Genomic DNA, 17,427 nt, shown 5'->3' with positions numbered 1-17,427 from the left:
TTTTTCTTTAAATTGGTAACTTTATGCCTTATTAACTTTGAAATATTGAATGGAAGTGTATGTCATAATTATAATTTATGGCAAAACGTATTAAGTTTAATAATAGAAAAATAACAAAAACAAAAGAAAAGCGACATAAATAATGAAATATATGTACTTAGAGAGTTGGGGATATATGTACAATACGCAAAGGTTATTGATGTAATTTAACGGAAAGGTCCCCATCGTGTTTTTAATTTTTAATATAAAAAATAATAAAAAATTTTATAAATATTAAACAGTTAGATTTTACAGCATATGTAAATGTAAAAAATGGCTTAAAAGTTGGCAAATTTTTTTTGTATTAAAAGTTTTGAAATTTAAGTTCCATACAATAATGTTTAAAATCAATATGAATGTATTTTATATATTGAAAACATATATGTTTTTCGCTATTTTCAGACGTGCTATTTTAGCCAACACAGATGTCTCAGGCACTGCGTCCTGGCAGAGTGCCTTTCTACATGACTACTGGGGCACGCCGCTAACTGACAGTGGCTCTCACGGTTCTTATCGACCGTTGACAGTTCTCACCTTCAAATTGAATTTTATACTAAGTGGCTATAATCCTTGGGGCTTCCATCTGGTCAACAATTTACTTCACTGTTTAGCAACGGGCTTGGTAGTGAAGGTGGCTCGACACTTTCTCTCCTCAGTGTGGGGTGTTGTAGCGACGGGAGCACTCTTCGCTGCACACCCCATTCATACAGAAGCTGTAGCAGGAATTGTAGGCAGAGCTGATTTGGCCGCCTGTGTCTGTTATTTACTTACCTTTCTCACTTATATGCGTCACATTGCGTGGCGAGAGAGAGGCGATCCACTGCAGTGGTTAGCTTTAAGTTTAACTTTAGTTTCCTCTATAGCTGCATTATTGTTTAAAGAAACAGCCATCACTGCTTTAATAATATGCGGAATGTTTGATGTGATACGTGGCTTAAGCGGTTTAAGAGACAAGCACCGCATACGTTCGGTATGTGTGTTAACTTCAGTTCTTCTTGGCACGGTTTATTGTCGTTTGGCGGTGATACCTCGCCCCCAAACATTATTCTCAACTGCAGACAATCCCATAGCGAAAACCAACTCCGCGTGGACACGTTTTTTGACATTTCTTTATCTTCCGGTATTCAATTTCAAACTATTGCTAAATCCACAAGTGCTTAGTTTTGATTGGGGTATGAATGCAATACCACGCATAAACTCCATATGGGATGGACGCAACGTGTTGAGTATGGGCTTCTATGGAGCATTAACCTACACGGCCTGGCAATGTTGCCGTCTACTGCTGCAACGCCATAAGCGTCTGCAATACTACGCACACTATAAAACCAGGCAACAGGCGAGTTCGTCTTATGGAGTAACGGGGGCACAATACCATTTACAACCACAAATGCAGCGTAAGTCACGCACTAAACGAAAATATTGCAAACAGGTACAGTGTCAAACCTCAAATGGAACAACAGTAACAGTAACAAGTGACAACCAAACACAACCCTACTACATGATGACTCCACCACCATCACCACCCACACAACACTATTCAACAAGCACGCCAATACTAACAACAAACTATTCTTCGCTTAACAGCACCACAGCATATCTCAAGCACAAACTATTGGGCATAAATAATCCCCACATCTGTGGTGATTGCAAACAGGAATTGAGTTCCGGTCATCATACAAACTCATGTCGGGTGTTGAACAATAACAATAATGTTTTAACACTGAACCACTCAAATGTTTATCACACAGGCTGCTGTTGCCATCAGCTAATGTCTTCCAGTGACGTGTCGTCCAACGGCCCACCACCACAAATCTTTACATTTGCTTTGCAAAAGGCTATAGCCTCAGTGATTGCAGCACGTAGTTCCCGCAGTAGTAGTAGTTGCAGCAACTCAACAACGGCCAGTAACAAAAGTTCCGATAGTAGTGCTTCATCTACATGCAGTTCAGGATCATCACTATCCTCGAAGTCATTATCGTCACATAGAAATCTTTGCTTGGCAACATGGTCGTCGATACAGCAAGAGGATTTCATGTTAAGTGATATACCTCACAAGTGTGCAAATGTCAGTGTCTTGTTGATGGCACTAGCTTTTTTAACGCTACCTTTTCTTCCCGCCACAAATCTTGTCTTCTATGTGGGGTTTGTAGTGGCAGAACGCCTGTTATATTTGCCCAGCATTGGTTTTTGTCTATTAGTCGGCTTTGGCTTCGGCAAATTAATAGATCGTGTGCGAACGAGTAAAAACCTCCGTCATCAACAAATGCTTATACTGAGTTTGTGTCTGGTGTTGTGTGCTCTGAGTGCGAGGACAATAAAACGCAACTTGGATTGGCGAGATGAGGAGAGTTTATATCGTAGTGCTGTGCAAATAAATCCACCTAAAGGTTAGTAAAAAATAATTTTGAAAACAAAATTTTAAAATTTTTGATGAAAAATCATGGTTTTTGTTGTTTATGAAAAATGTTTTATATTCCTTGATTACATATTAATATAAAATATTTATTTTTTTCTTTATAGCTCTTGGCAATTTAGGAAGTGTCCTTAGTTCTCAGGCTCGTTACAAGGAAGCTGAGGAAGTTTTGTTAGAAGCCATTAAATATAGGCCTAATATGGCAGATGTACATTTTAATCTGTAAGTGAAAAAATTGTTTTAAAATTCTTTGGCAAAACCAATATTTTAACAACTTTTTTATGGTCTAAAATTTACTTTTAACATAATTTTCTAGTAAATCAAAAATAAGAACACATATTTGTCCAATTTACGTAAATATCAAAATAGTTTTTCATTGTAAACATCTCAGCTTCTTTGAATTTGAATTCGGTTGAGATTTAACTATGTATCTGGGGCCGCTTTGGTAATCGCATGACTTTTAATCAAAATTCTATTACTTGAAACCGCTGAATTCGATAACGAGAAATCTATCAAATGCCTTCTTTCGAAATTGGATTCATTAGGTTAATAGCTATGGTAGATATAAATAAATTATTTTTAATGAACAAAAAGCTAATAAGATTTGAATTGTTGGGATTGGTTGCTATATTTGTTATTCTAATCTGTTATAAAAATAAAGTGTGATTTATTTCTTACAGTAAATTGTATCTTGCCTAAGATATACCTAAGCCATTTATGGTTGAATAAAATTGTGGACATTTAAGTAAAATTTTGAAGACAGCTTCTTATAATGAGTTCCATTGTATGGGGCCTATGTGAATAATGGACCGAAGTTAACCATTTTCAATAGGTACCATAGAAGATCATGCGCTAATTTCCATTGAATTATCTTCATAATTACGACCTGTAGTTTGATTACAAATTTTACAAGCCCTATTCGACGGTTCAGTCGTATGGGGGCTAGGTGAAATAATGGACCGATCTTAACCATTTTCTATAGGCTTCGTCCCTGGAACAATAGAAAATCATGTACAAAATTTCATTGAATTATCTTCAAGAGATAATCCAATCAGAAAATGATTATTAATATTCCATTGGTTTTTTATTATCTAAATATCGGATTTTAAAAGCTTCTAAAAATGATATTAGATGTAGTTCAAATTTGTCAAAATTGATCAACGTCCCTCCAATGACACGTTAATGTAAAATTCATAGGTTTTTGACTCGAATTTGAATTACTTCGGATTACTAGTTGTGATGAAAATGCTGCGTCTATTTTATTCATTTTTGCTCTGACAAATTAAACATATTTCGGGCATTTGAAAATATATTTGTTTGTAAGCATAAAAGTAAACAATATAAAAGGCAAACTAATGGCTCAATTTAAGATGGACCTTCCCAAATTGGATTAATTCCAAATTCTGGGCATAATATCATTGCAAAATAAAATTTATTTTTATTTTAATGGTTTACTAAAACCTAAGACTAACGCATAACACATAAATAAACTATGCTTCAACAAAGTTTCTTCGTTAGATGAAGGTAAATAAAATATAAACAAAAGATCCATTTTGCTCCAATTTTTATTTAATTAATTTTTTATTTGTTGAAAACCTCGTTGTTTGAAACCTAAGTGTACAATTTTGATTTAATTTTTATTTGATTCCATGAATTTTTATCAGATTGAAAGAAATTGTATGGCCTACTTTTCTATTTTAGATTTTTTTAAATATTTCATTTTAAATTTTTGTGCTAGGAATATTTATAATTCTTAAATAGTCAATAAAATTTTAGGTATAGTAAAAGTAAATTAGTAAAAGTACTTAAAAATTTTTTTTTAAATGTACTTTTTAAAACTTTGAAGTCCTTTTGAAAGGACATAGAATAATGAAATAAATAACCGAAAACTGATTTTTCCCTTGAATTTATAGCATCAGACGTATATCATCCGGTGCATGTCTAACGATTTTTTCTTGTCGGACGGTGTATTATTTGATTATTGATATCATCATTTTGGTTATAGGTGCAAAACTTGCTTGATCCCATTATTTTGATAATTGAAACTTATTTTCAGTTTTTCTGAAAAATAAAAACATTTCTGAAATCGTTTCTATTTGAATAGTATCGAATATCACAATCTTTCTATTCTATACTTTACAAAACTTTATTCGATACGAAAGCTTGAATTTTAAAAACAAATACCCAAGGAAAGTAGTATCACTTCTCAGGCATTTCCAGAAATTAGAAACCATAACTCGTAGATGTAAATCTAATATATATTTAAAACGAAAACACCCAAAATAAATAAAAATCTCTTGCATACACACAAAAACAATTTTTCGTTATTGCTATAATATTTAGAAATCGAGATCAAGCGACGATATAGGAGATGCCACATTAAAATGTGTATCTTGCTTGAGAAAATGTGCATCATACGCTTATTCACTTGTAAAGAAATGTAAATACTAACAAGCACATAAAACGAATGACATGCACACATGTTTTTGTATGAGAATTTATGTTTAATACGAATGCAAATTTCGTTACGTATCTTTGTATACATTTTTGTTTTTTTTTACTTCTTTCAACAGTTAACTGAATCATTATTTTACTTTAATTCCATCCCTAAATGTAGTGAGTAAAAGCAGGGCTTTTTGTAAGCTATGTACAGTTTATGGATTTCTTATTAAACTTTAAGAAGATCCAGCCATGTCAGACCGTCCGTCCGTCTATCTGTCTATTGAAAGCACAAAAATGGACAATATCGGTCCACGTTTTCATATGGCGCCCATACAAGTGGCCCTCTAAAAACAACTTTAAAAGTCATAACTGTTTTAAAAATGCAAAAAAAAAAAATAAGCGCTGAAACTTGATATAAGTATGTTTCTTACAAGTAAAAATCTATCTACCGAATTTTATGAGGATCGGTCCATAATTAACATATAAGACCCCCATCAGAAAATTACTTTAATGCTACAGGCATTCTACTGAATTTTATGAGAATCGGTCCATAATTGACTCAACCCCAATATAAGGCCCCCACCAGAAATTTACTTTAAAGCACTTTAATTACTGGCTAAAATGAGTGTATAGCTATGAAATTCGATACATAAAAGTAAGTTTCTTACAAGCCAAAATTTTATAATAATATAAACCTAATATTTACTGCATACGGTTTGATAGTGGTTAAATAAAATTCGACATAGTCAAGTATAACACTCTTACTTGTTAATTCTGTTTTTACCACTTTAATGCAGCTGGCTGACATTTTCATTCATATATTTGTTGTTTGCTGCCACTGTTATGCCTTTGAATGTTTCTGAGATTTGTAAGCTATATAAATGCTCGTAAAATGGCACAAATGATGAATGATATTGTGCTATGCTGTTCACGTTGTTGTTCATATTACTATAGTTTCTTTTTTTGTTAAATTTTCTGTGAAGAACAAAAAATAAACAACGTCAAAATGAGAACAAGCACAGCAATGGCAACTAAAACAACAAAAAGCTCTAAAAATGTTGTGCTGAAAAAAATGTATGCTAAGGGTGCGATAAGTGCGTAGTTATAAAGCACCAAAAAACAATAATACATATAACATCACGGCAACACAACAACATTGTACACATATCTACATGATTTTTTGCAATATGTTTCTATTGAGAAAATATACTTTTCTTTAAATACATTTTTTTATAATAATTAACTAAAATATAACGATGTAAATGTAAAATCTAAAAAAATCGATTGTTTTTAAAATTTAGTTCAGCAAACATCAAAAAAGTAACATTTTTTGCAATATGTTTTCATTGAGACAATAATAATAACAAGTATGAATTTATAGTCGGACATTGCCGACCATATGATACCCTACACCAGTCTGTATGTTAAAATTTTGAATTTTTTTAAATAAAGCATTTAATTTGTTTTATTGTGGAATAGTTTTACTTATTGTTGACAAAAAAGTGAGATTTTCTGCAAGAGGGCTCATAGGGGAGAAGGGGTAAATATGGGCCTATGGTAGATGAATTTACGTCTACAACAAAGTCATTTATGTAAATTTTAATCGTTTTATAAGTAATTATAATTTAATTTTGACCATCAAGTCATTTTCTGAAGGGGAGTCTGTGTGGGGGCTAGGGTCAAATGAGGCCCGATCACAATAAAAATTGGTATTGTCAATTATTGTTCTATAAAACTAATCTTTGCTGATTTTCGTTGACATTAAAAAACATTTAACGTACTTATGAGCCTAAAGGCCCGATTCGGGGGATACGGTTGTATGGGGGCTAGGAAAAATAATAGACCGATTTCAACTATTTTTAATCGACTCAGAAAGTGATTCTGAGGCGATTGGTATACTTTAAGGTGGGTCTAAGACCAATATTTTTGGGTGTTACAGACTTCAGCACAAACTCATAATACCCTCCCCACTATAGTGGTGTAGGGTATAATAATATTAACACGTAAGAAATTATAGTCCGACGAGGCCGACCATGGTTGTCATAATAAAAAATTTGAAAAGAATCAATCAATCTCATAGGGGCTAGGGTCATATGAGGCTCTATAATTATGGAATTCGTGGGAATCATCAAGTCTAGTATTGAACTTGGTTTTGCAAGTTTCGGCGGGTTCACTTCTATGGGGGCTAGGTGAAAAAATGGATCGATGTTAACCATTATATTTCATTAATTATCTTTAAAATTGCGATTGATTACAAGGTTTACAAGCCCTATTCGGGAGTTAAGTTGTATGGGGGTTAAATTAAATAATGCGCCGATGTTGACAATTTTCAATAGACTTGATATACGGTATATTATCAAGGCTTACATGGACGGATGGACATATCTAAATCGACTCAAAGATTCTGAACGATTGGTGGGTATATATAGGACCAATATTATTGTTACAAACATCAGCAAAACCCAATATACCCTCCACACTAAAGTGGTGTAGGGTAAAATAATAATATATTTAAAATCTAATCAAAAAATTGAGCGCACATGTAGATAAAAAGGAAAAGTACATAACATAGTAGTTCACAAATATTTTATCTCTCATCTAATATTTGCACGTTTATATGTACATAGAACACACATTTATTCACATTTTGTTTATTTAACTTTTAACAAATCACCGCCATCTAATCAATACAGCTTAAGGTATTTCCGAGATTTGGTTTTTTGTTACAACAAAAAAAATCAGAAAATGCCACTACAAATCAAAAGAATATTGAAAATAAAATAAAAAACTCCAGTTTACAAACCAACAACTAAACAAAAGTGGAAAAGGAAACATTAGGAAAAATATATTTTTCCTCTTGTTTTTTACTTAGTTAGTATACCCTCTATTCATAAATGCTTAATAAAGTTATTAATGGTTTATTGTAGGAATTTTGTATGGAAAATGTGCGTAATAAACCTATAATAAGCGATTAGTATATTTATGAATACGGGGGTAAGTATGTAGGATAAAAACCACACAATGCGTTTTACTATTTCAAATAAAAAACGGAAATTTAAACAATACATCATGAAAATATCAAACAGGATAAAATAAATTGTAACAAATAATTTGAGAAAAATAAAAAAAACAGAAGAAGCAATAAGTGGAACAAAATTGCAGAATATCATTAAAGCAAAAAAGAAGCAATTGTTTTCAACAAAAAATACACAACCCAAAAATTACGAAGTAAAGAATAGTCATGTAAAAGAATAAGATTCAGAAAACATAAAACATGAAATGTACTCGATTTTCTCCCTCTAACTAAACATTTAAAATAACATTACCAGTTTACATTCGCCTATGTTAGTAAAGAAGACAATTGAAGAATAAATAATATAGAAAACAAAATCTAAACCATAAATAAACATGTAGAAAAGTAAATAAAAATGAAACAATATGTTGAATGTCAAAACCAATTTTTTTAAAAAAAATAAAAAACCGCTAAAACAAACACCAGAAGAATCATTTATAACTGCATACCCAGCTTACTTTTTGGATACCTCTACGAAATAGGGCGGTCGATATTTTGCCGCAACTATTTTTTTGTTTAACTATTGCAATCGGTTTTGAAACGACATTTGATTTTCATACATACAAATTTAGGCTTTCAGGTTTATCACGCACATTTTCTACAATTCCTACAATAAACCATCAATAACTTTTTTATGCATTTATGAATATGGTGTTAGTCACATAAATAAACATAAATAAACTATTTAAACAATATATATGTTTAAATGTAAGTGAAAGTTTTTTGTCACACTGTTTGTAACAGAAAGAGGAGACCATGATATAGGTAAATATAAAAAATATAGTACAGGGAATACGTAAACATTATAATAGTTTGGCATACAAAATCCATTGCTTTGAAATCTTTATATAAATAATAATTTCATTTGACAGTCACAGTGTGCGAAGGAAGTTTAGGTGAAGATTTTGGTTTTAATTTACTATTATTGTGTGGAAACAAATACCACTACATTAGATTACATAAATTCTTAAAACAGACAACTAAAATTTAGCTTTTGTTTGTTAAACGTTTCAAGAACATATGATGTTACCGTATCTTAAATATAAGGAAATATTTGATATTGTAGAAAAATATACAACAACCGTAAAATCATCCGCAGGGTGTATAATGTAAAAGAAGTAAGAAGACAAGAAAAAAAGCAGCATCTTTGTGAAGTTCCATATATAGCTTCGATTACTTCTTACTCTACAATTCTTTAAGAAAAAATTAAGTTGAATTAGAAAAAAATAAATACAAACATTTTATAAAAAAAATATAATGTTTATTTCAAGTTGAATTCCTATGTTAAGTGTTTTTTGTATATTTCCACTTCTTGCAATTTCTTCAATACGACGAGAAACAGACTTTATTGAATCAAAGTGTACACCCTCAAGTACAGGCAAGTAAAAGTAGGAATCTAAGTAGAGAGAAAACATGAAAGAGGAATGAAAATGTAGAATGAAACGTTACGTTACCAAACTCATCGAAAAGAAATCAAATTATTCAGTTCAATGATTATCGGTTTTGTTGTTTGGTTTGGTCGGAGAGTTCTGCTTGCAACAAGAACAGCACCATTTTTCTCCTCTCATCCTTAGCTCCTCATTATTATTACTAACACCATTAGAGATGGTAAAAATGGAAATGTAGATAATAATACTTTGGCTGTTGCTTGTGTTTCGGCTTATGCTGCTGCTCATGATAATGATGGTATTTGAATTGTTACATTTACAAATACTTAGTTATCAATAATATATACATACAGGTCAGGATTTACTGATTTAAACAGGTTGAATTGAATAAATTTTGCTGTTATTTTCCCTTCTTTTACATTTATTTCCCCTTCAACCACAGATCTATTATGTCTTGACTAAGGTATAAAAATCTCAGTGTAATGCTTTAGTAGGAATATGTCATTCATGTTGAATGTTTTTTTTCATTTCTACTCAAGTTCAAATGATTTGAACACTAAGTTGAATAGGGTTGGTGTTGTTGGCTTATAAATTATTTACAGTATAAAAACACTTTTCCCCTTTTCGAAACCTTTCGTTTATACCTTTTGCCACAAAGTTAACACGCAATAGTCAATGGCATAAAACTCATTTTACAATACCAAATATCTTATGCTGATATTTATACATACGTTTCTACTGCTGTCATTATAGGGAAGAGGAAGAAATGTTTTCGCACCTTCCCACAGTGTGGGGTGTTAGTATTTTAATTTTTGTGTATTAATCTATTTTTAAAAAAGTATTTATCATTGTAAATATTTACGGAAATTAAAGATATTTTTAATTTTAAATTTCATTACGTTTGGTAAATTTTATGATATTTAATTATTAAAAATAATTAAGAAACAGAGAATATTCCTCGAAACATATTGCAGAAAAAAAGTTGATGTCATTATTTTTCAAATACCTTCTAAAAAATTTGTTATTCACTATACGTTATAATTATTACATTAAAATTTAAACTTTCCCAACATACGTCTAAGTTAAAATAATTTTTTATAATTTTAAACCTGTTGTTCAAACAATAATAAGATATTTGCAACCACATTTACCAAAGCATAACCCATAAAAATAATTTCCAAAAAATAGTCTACATGCAAAAAAATATCAGAGAAATAACTGTAGAATGCTTTGAAATGCCAAAAGACATCATTCATATCAGAAATGAATTGTACTAATTTTTTGCAATTCTTTTTTAATTTAACAGACCTGATTGTCATATTCATTGACTTTGAGTTTTTCAAAGTTTCTTTTCAACTTTTTTATCCAACAAGCCATACAACCAGCACACGATGCAGCAAAAAAAGCCATCAAAATCAACAAATGTTGGAAAATCTACAAAAAAAATATACACGACAATAGTTTTAAAAGAACCTTCTTATATGTACGTACATAAAAGAAGCATCAATACCTACTGCAAAAATATAAAAAACAATATGTATGTTTTTTAATAAATACCTTTGAAATATATTCGCTAAATATAGACATACGGTCAAATAAATGTAGATTATTAAAATTTTATTAATACTTAATATTTATAAATCAAATTTCATATGAACATTTTTTTTTAAAAAACTATTTATAATATAAAATGTTATTTGTAAATAATTGGATCATAATATACGATATTAAAAATCGTATCTTTGGTGGTGGGTATAAAAATATTCAATTCGATAATTTACGTACAGGCATTTGCTGTGTAAAACTTGTTAGCCTTATTTAAAAAATATACTTTTTAGATTGCCTTTTAGAAAAAATTAAATGAATGAAATGGCAAACAAATGCAAAACATGAAAATTCGAGACAAGTAAAAGACTTAATGTCATTTTCAAGATAAAATGCACATAAATACCTGCACACTCAAACAAGTACTCATACATAACATACAATTTTCCAACACATGCATACATACTTCGCTGGAAATACATCCTTTTATATTATTTATGGTAAATCGAATGATTCGAAAGTATCTTTCTAGAAGGCCTTTTTAGTAAGTCTAAGACTTCGAAAATAGAGCTTAAAACTTAAAGTTTTACTATTAGAAAACCTGACAATTTCCTTCAGATAGTAGAGTATTTTGGTGAGAATGAAAATTAAACTCTAAAGCAATACTTTAGAAGTTAGTAAGAAAGGCCTTTATACTAAAGGCCTTCTAGTATAAAGGCCTTACATAACAGAACTATTATGTGCGTTTAAAGCTGAATGTATATGTTTGTGAATCAATGTATGAGGGAATGTATGGTGCATGTTCGTTTGGATTGTGTACTATGTGAGACGTTTTACTTGTTTTGTTGCTCACATAAGCATTTCCGTCAATTGAATGAAATTTTAAAAAGAAATAAGAACAACAAAAACGACTACTCCTAAATACTTAGATGTGCATATGTATATACATACATATGTATGTATATACATGTATGTATTTATAGAAGAGCAACAACATCAACCGAAAACATGAAATACTAAAACGTATAAAAGTGAGTGAATGAATGAACGGATTTTCCTACAAATTTGTCAAAAAGAACAAAAACTACAAAAAAATATATAAAACAAAACTCTCACAAACACACATACGAAAGAAAACGACTACAGCAACAAAATGATTTCCATGAAAATGGACTAAAAGCCCATTTATGTCAAAATACAATACAAAAATGAATGAGTTCACTTTTACACACAACAAAATCAACATTGCAAAATTGGTTGAATACACAAAATACACCAAAGAACTGGTAAAATACTATAGTAAAAATTAACAAAAAAAAAAACTTAATAAAAACTGTTAACAAGACAATGGGGAATGGAATATTTTTAAATCGGATTTAATGGTTTCAAATGGGCGGCCATTGCAGCTGAAATATTGCACTGATACAAACGATTTTCTGCAACTAATAATCATTCTTAACAATCAAAAACTAAGGCGTAAAATAAATGAACTTTAAAAATAAAAAATCGGCTTTAAAGGACGTTAAGTATATTGGGATTTGTTTTTCGTTCAGAATTCAGAATATAAAATAAGCTACATTTTCTTTAATAGATTTATGCCGAATACTATTTGCATGTATTTACTAATATGTTTAGGACTGAATTTTGAAAAAAAGTCCATTTTTATGTTCTTATTAAACTTATTTAGTTCCAAATTCATCATAATATCGATATTAATACGAGATTTATGAGCACCAGAGTGATTTTATAATAAGGTCTTTCAATTGTAATATGTTGCATATGCATATGTTTAGCAAAATGTTTTATATAACTTCCTTGTAAGTTTAAAATATAAACGAAAAAGTAAAAAACAGCAAACAGACAACTTGAAGTTTCAAAAATATTAACATTTTCTGTCCACTACTCAGAAAAGGCAAACAGAAAACTGCCAATAAAGTAGAATTTTCTGAATAATGTAGGTATTAAATTGTTAAACACAAAAATAAAATAAGACAAAAGCAAGTAAAAATCTATGGTCGGAGCTGGCAGACCATATGATACCCTACACCAGTGAATAGTATGTAAAAAAGAGGACTTTGTATGGGGGCTAGGGTCAAATGAGACCAAAATTACCAGTTATTCAGACTTGCACAAAACTTTTGATTGAGATACTAGAACATTGAAAACAATTATGTTTGTGCCAATATTGGTACGGTTGTATGGGTGCTAGGTGACATAGTAAACCGATTTCAACCAATCGGCTTCGTCATTGAACCAAAGGAAACGTTTATGTCAAGATTTTCAAATTATCTTAAAAATTGTGACATATAGTTTGATTACAAGGTTTACATGGGCGGGCGGACAAGCAGACGAACATAGCTAAACCACCTTAAAGTATACCAATCTGAGACGATTGGTATACTTTAAAGTGGGAATAGCATCAATATTATATAATTAAGCACAAACCCTCCCGATATAAAAACGAAAATTGACAAAACACTCATATTACAACTATAATTTCTTTTACTTATATTAACTTTCTTCTCTTTTTGTTCAAAAAATTCATTTGACTACTCAGTATTTCATTTATTTTTCATTTCAAGCTTTTTTCTAAAAAAATAGCAATTAGTATAAAATCAAAGACCTTGAATTTTACTTTTATTTGTATTTTTTTAAAGGAGAATTTTTTTCTTCTACATTGGCAATTGTTTGAATACAAAAACTACAAATTGATGGAATGTTTGATTTAACAATTATGGAAAAAAAAACCACAAAAATATTGTTTAAAAGAAGAAGAGGAAACATGAACATGAGTTGTTTGCTAAAATATGAACGCTTTTTTCTCTAGCAGCTTTTATGATGAGTGTTAATGTTTTATTTGTTTTTTCATTGCAGAGGAATTTTATATCAAAATCAACAAAATTATAAAAATGCTGTAAAAAGTTTTAAGAACGCCTTGAATTTTCGACCTAACTTAGCGGGTGAGTAGTATAAAAAAAAACTAATATAGCTCTACATTCAGAGATGTATTTGCAAAATAATCACAGGGATTAATGTAATAATATTGTAATGTTTTTATAGTGGCCTACTTAAATTTGGGTATTTCGCTGATAGCTTTGGGAAAATGTCAGGATGCCGCTCAAATCTTACAAGAAGGCTCCAAGGTTGATGGTACCGGAGTGCGTGACCGTTCGGCTCATGAAAACGCCAGGATTTCATCATATCTTCAATTGGGAGCACTTTATGTCGAACAGGGCAAATTACAACGTGCTTTAGCAGTTTATCGTGAAGCTTTGCATGAACTTCCACATCATTACTACAAACGAGATGTGATCTATCATCGTATAGGAGACATTTTTGGTCGCTTAAAACAGTGGGATGAAGCTGAGAGACATCATAGAGCAGCTTTAGAGATGCAACCAAATCAGGTGGCTGCACATCTCTCTTATGGCGTTACCTTGGCAAGAAATGTATGTTTGATGATGTAAAAATTTTTATTAAGTAAATATAATTTGAATTTTTTACAGAGCAGTAGAGTCTCAGAAGCTGAAATGTGGTTTAAGCGCGCTTTGCAACTGGCACCTGAAGAAGCCAGCGTTTATCATCATTACGGTAGGTATTGTTGTTGTTAAAAATTATTTTCTTATGAAGTTTTTGTTATAACAAGGAAAGGTATATTATAAAATACAAAAGTTATTAAATACATGTCTTTACTAATGCTATTTTAGCTGAATTCTTAACGACACAATCTCGGTTAGCTGAAGCTATTTCATATAGAGTTAAAGCTGCTGAACTAGCATCTCAAGACTACTCTCTAGTGGTAGCCGCAGCAACAGCATTAAGACTAATGGATCGCAAACAGGAAGCAGAAATTTGGTATAGAAAGGTAAGCACATACAAATGAGTCCCGATTATTAGCAAAAACACCAGTAACATTCAGCACAAAATAAGTTTTGATCGAGATACAAGAACATTATGTTTGTACTCATATCGGGGGTACGGTTGTATGGGGGCTAGGTTAAATACTTAATGTTTGTGTCAAGTTTCATCAAATTATCTTAAAAGTTGCGACCTGTACATACAGTGAAAAAGCTATGAACATCGAAAAAAACACAACTATTATTATTTTATACAAATACTGATGTTGAATTGTGTAATCATGTATTAATAAGTATAAGGGTAATTTTGAGGTAGAGCTAGTTTGGATAAATTTTTCATATCTATAGAATTAATAGGCAAAGCGATTTTTTGTGACCCCTTTTACTCCTACATTATACATTTGATTTTGACCAAAGGTATATCATTTTAAAAGAATTTCTTCACTGATGTATAATAATAAGATCGGTTCGGAATTTTGGGAGCTATAAGCATTTAAAGTTGTTACTAATACATAGAAACAAAAATCACAACAAAGCAAGAAACAAAAGATAAAAATTAAACAACACAGTGATGTCACATATAATCAAAAAATGTTTAAATTTTTTACTGTAATCATTTTACAAATGCATACATATTTTTTTAATCTGAATTTTTAATTTAATTTCGATTAGGGAGGCGGGGCTCCCTTTATGTACTCTAGTAATTTCTAATTGTTAATTATATTAAGAATCAATGAACAAAATTAATAAAACTACGTTTGTTTTCTCTATTTCCAGGCTGTAAATTTACGGCCTAGTGATGCTCACGCACACACTAATCTCGGCGCCATTTTACATTTACTGGGTCACACAAGTAAAGCAGCGGCAAGTTATAAGGAAGCACTGAGACTGCAGCCCGGAGATGCCACAACTTTGGGTAATTTAGCAAAATTGGGACTAACAGAAACCAAATAAATAACAAAAAATAAATTATTAAATAAAAAACTTCCTAAAAGTAAACAAATTTAAAAAATATATATTTTTGTATAAAAAATAATAAATAAATTTCCCAAGAATGAAGGATCTTCTAAAGATTTAATGTAAACATAATGTATCATACCAAGCAACAAAAAAAAACCACATAAAGACCAAACAAATAATTTATTTTATAATTTTTACATTTAGGCATTTTTAATTTATGTAAATAAATAAATAATAAACTTAGAAGGATAAACCATGTAAAATACTCTGGCCAATAGTAATCTTCTTACGGAGTATGTAAATATCTCAAACTGTAAATGTTTTTTCTCTTTCTTTTGATGCTGTAAATAAAATTTACATTTTATACAACTGCTTTAACTGCTTAATAAAATTAATTTGTAAAATATCCTGTAGATAATCAATCAATTTATAAAAAAATAATTAGAAGGAAAACATACAGAAGAAGGTAAATAACATTAATTCAAAAATACAAAAGTAATTTACCTGTCGTATTATTTAATGATAAATAAAACAAAATTATAATTATTATTACGATTATTATAAACAAAACTCAAACTTATCTCAGATTACACAAATGAAACATATTGTACATTATTAAAATATTATATATAAAAAGATATAAAATAAAAAAGTTATATTCGTAAAAATATAAATATTTCAAAACGGAAAATATGCAAAAAAAATGTCTAAAATTTTATTTTTTTCATAAATGAAGGAATGTAAAAAAGGTAAGTAAAATTAATATATCATTATAAAAATTTCGAATGATGAAATTAGGAAAATAAATAAAAAATTCAGAAAATAATAGATTTCCTATATTATTCGCCAATTGAACAAATCTTTACTTATTAATTCTTCTTTACTTATAATTAGAACAACAATTAATTAATTATACGGAATAAAGTCATTCAATAAGTGTATACAGCCTACATTAGTAGGCTATATATATATATATATATATATATATATATATATATATATATATATATATATATATATATATATATATTTATATATATATATTTATATATTATATATATTTATATATATATATATTAATAATATATAAATATATATATATATATATATACATATTATATATTATATATTTATATATATATAATATATATATATATATTATATATATATATATATATTATATATATATATATATATATATATATATATATATATATATATAATATATATATTATATTATTATATATATATATATTATATTATATATATATTATATATATATATATATATATATATATAACACAAAAGTTCCATTTGGCTTTGAATTACAAGAAAATAATAACTGCATTAACTCCATAAATAACTGTTCGTCACTTAAGCAACTTTCTGACCCACTTATGAAAATCTTTCGTCCTTTTGAGTTCCAAACACCTTTATGGAATAGATTAGTTACTAATGCTGTTCGTAATGAATCCCAATCGGATTTTAAGCCCTTCGAAAGCTGCAATGTTTTATAAAACTGCGAGTTTCGACCAACCGCTTCAGAATGCCGAACAGCATCTCTAAGGGACTTGAGTCGAGAGATTTTGATGGACAATTACATAATTTGGGTCCCATTACTCGATAACTGCTCTTAGATCAACTTTGCCAAAGGTTTTGGTTCATTGTCATGCTGACAATCGCAATAAAGTAAGTTGTTCTCCCTCCATC

At 29.8% G+C, this 17,427-nt stretch overlaps 1 protein-coding gene across 2 annotated transcripts in view; it reads left to right on the top strand.

Annotated features, from left to right (window-relative positions):
• Positions 1-15,957, top strand: part of LOC111683800 (protein O-mannosyl-transferase TMTC2) — a 96,043-nt gene extending 80,086 nt beyond the window's left edge. Inside the window, exons 5-11 of one of the 2 annotated variants that reach the window (XM_023445908.2) lie at positions 442-2,426; positions 2,560-2,674; positions 13,775-13,860; positions 13,961-14,349; positions 14,407-14,491; positions 14,608-14,765; positions 15,535-15,957. In XM_023445908.2, coding sequence (XP_023301676.2) covers positions 442-2,426; positions 2,560-2,674; positions 13,775-13,860; positions 13,961-14,349; positions 14,407-14,491; positions 14,608-14,765; positions 15,535-15,711 — 2,995 coding nt within the window. In that variant the 3' untranslated portion in view covers positions 15,712-15,957. Of the gene's footprint in view, positions 1-441; positions 2,427-2,559; positions 2,675-13,774; positions 13,861-13,960; positions 14,350-14,406; positions 14,492-14,607; positions 14,766-15,534 lie in introns of those variants that run through there. The other variant, XR_006940329.1, reaches the window with a different exon arrangement.
• Positions 15,958-17,427: the final 1,470 nt, after the last annotated feature.

Source organism: Lucilia cuprina, chromosome 2 (assembly GCF_022045245.1).
Source record: "Lucilia cuprina isolate Lc7/37 chromosome 2, ASM2204524v1, whole genome shotgun sequence".
NCBI classification, from domain to species: domain Eukaryota; kingdom Metazoa; phylum Arthropoda; class Insecta; order Diptera; family Calliphoridae; genus Lucilia; species Lucilia cuprina.
Note: the sequence above shows the minus strand (reverse complement) of the source record. Positions and strands in the feature narration are given on the sequence as shown.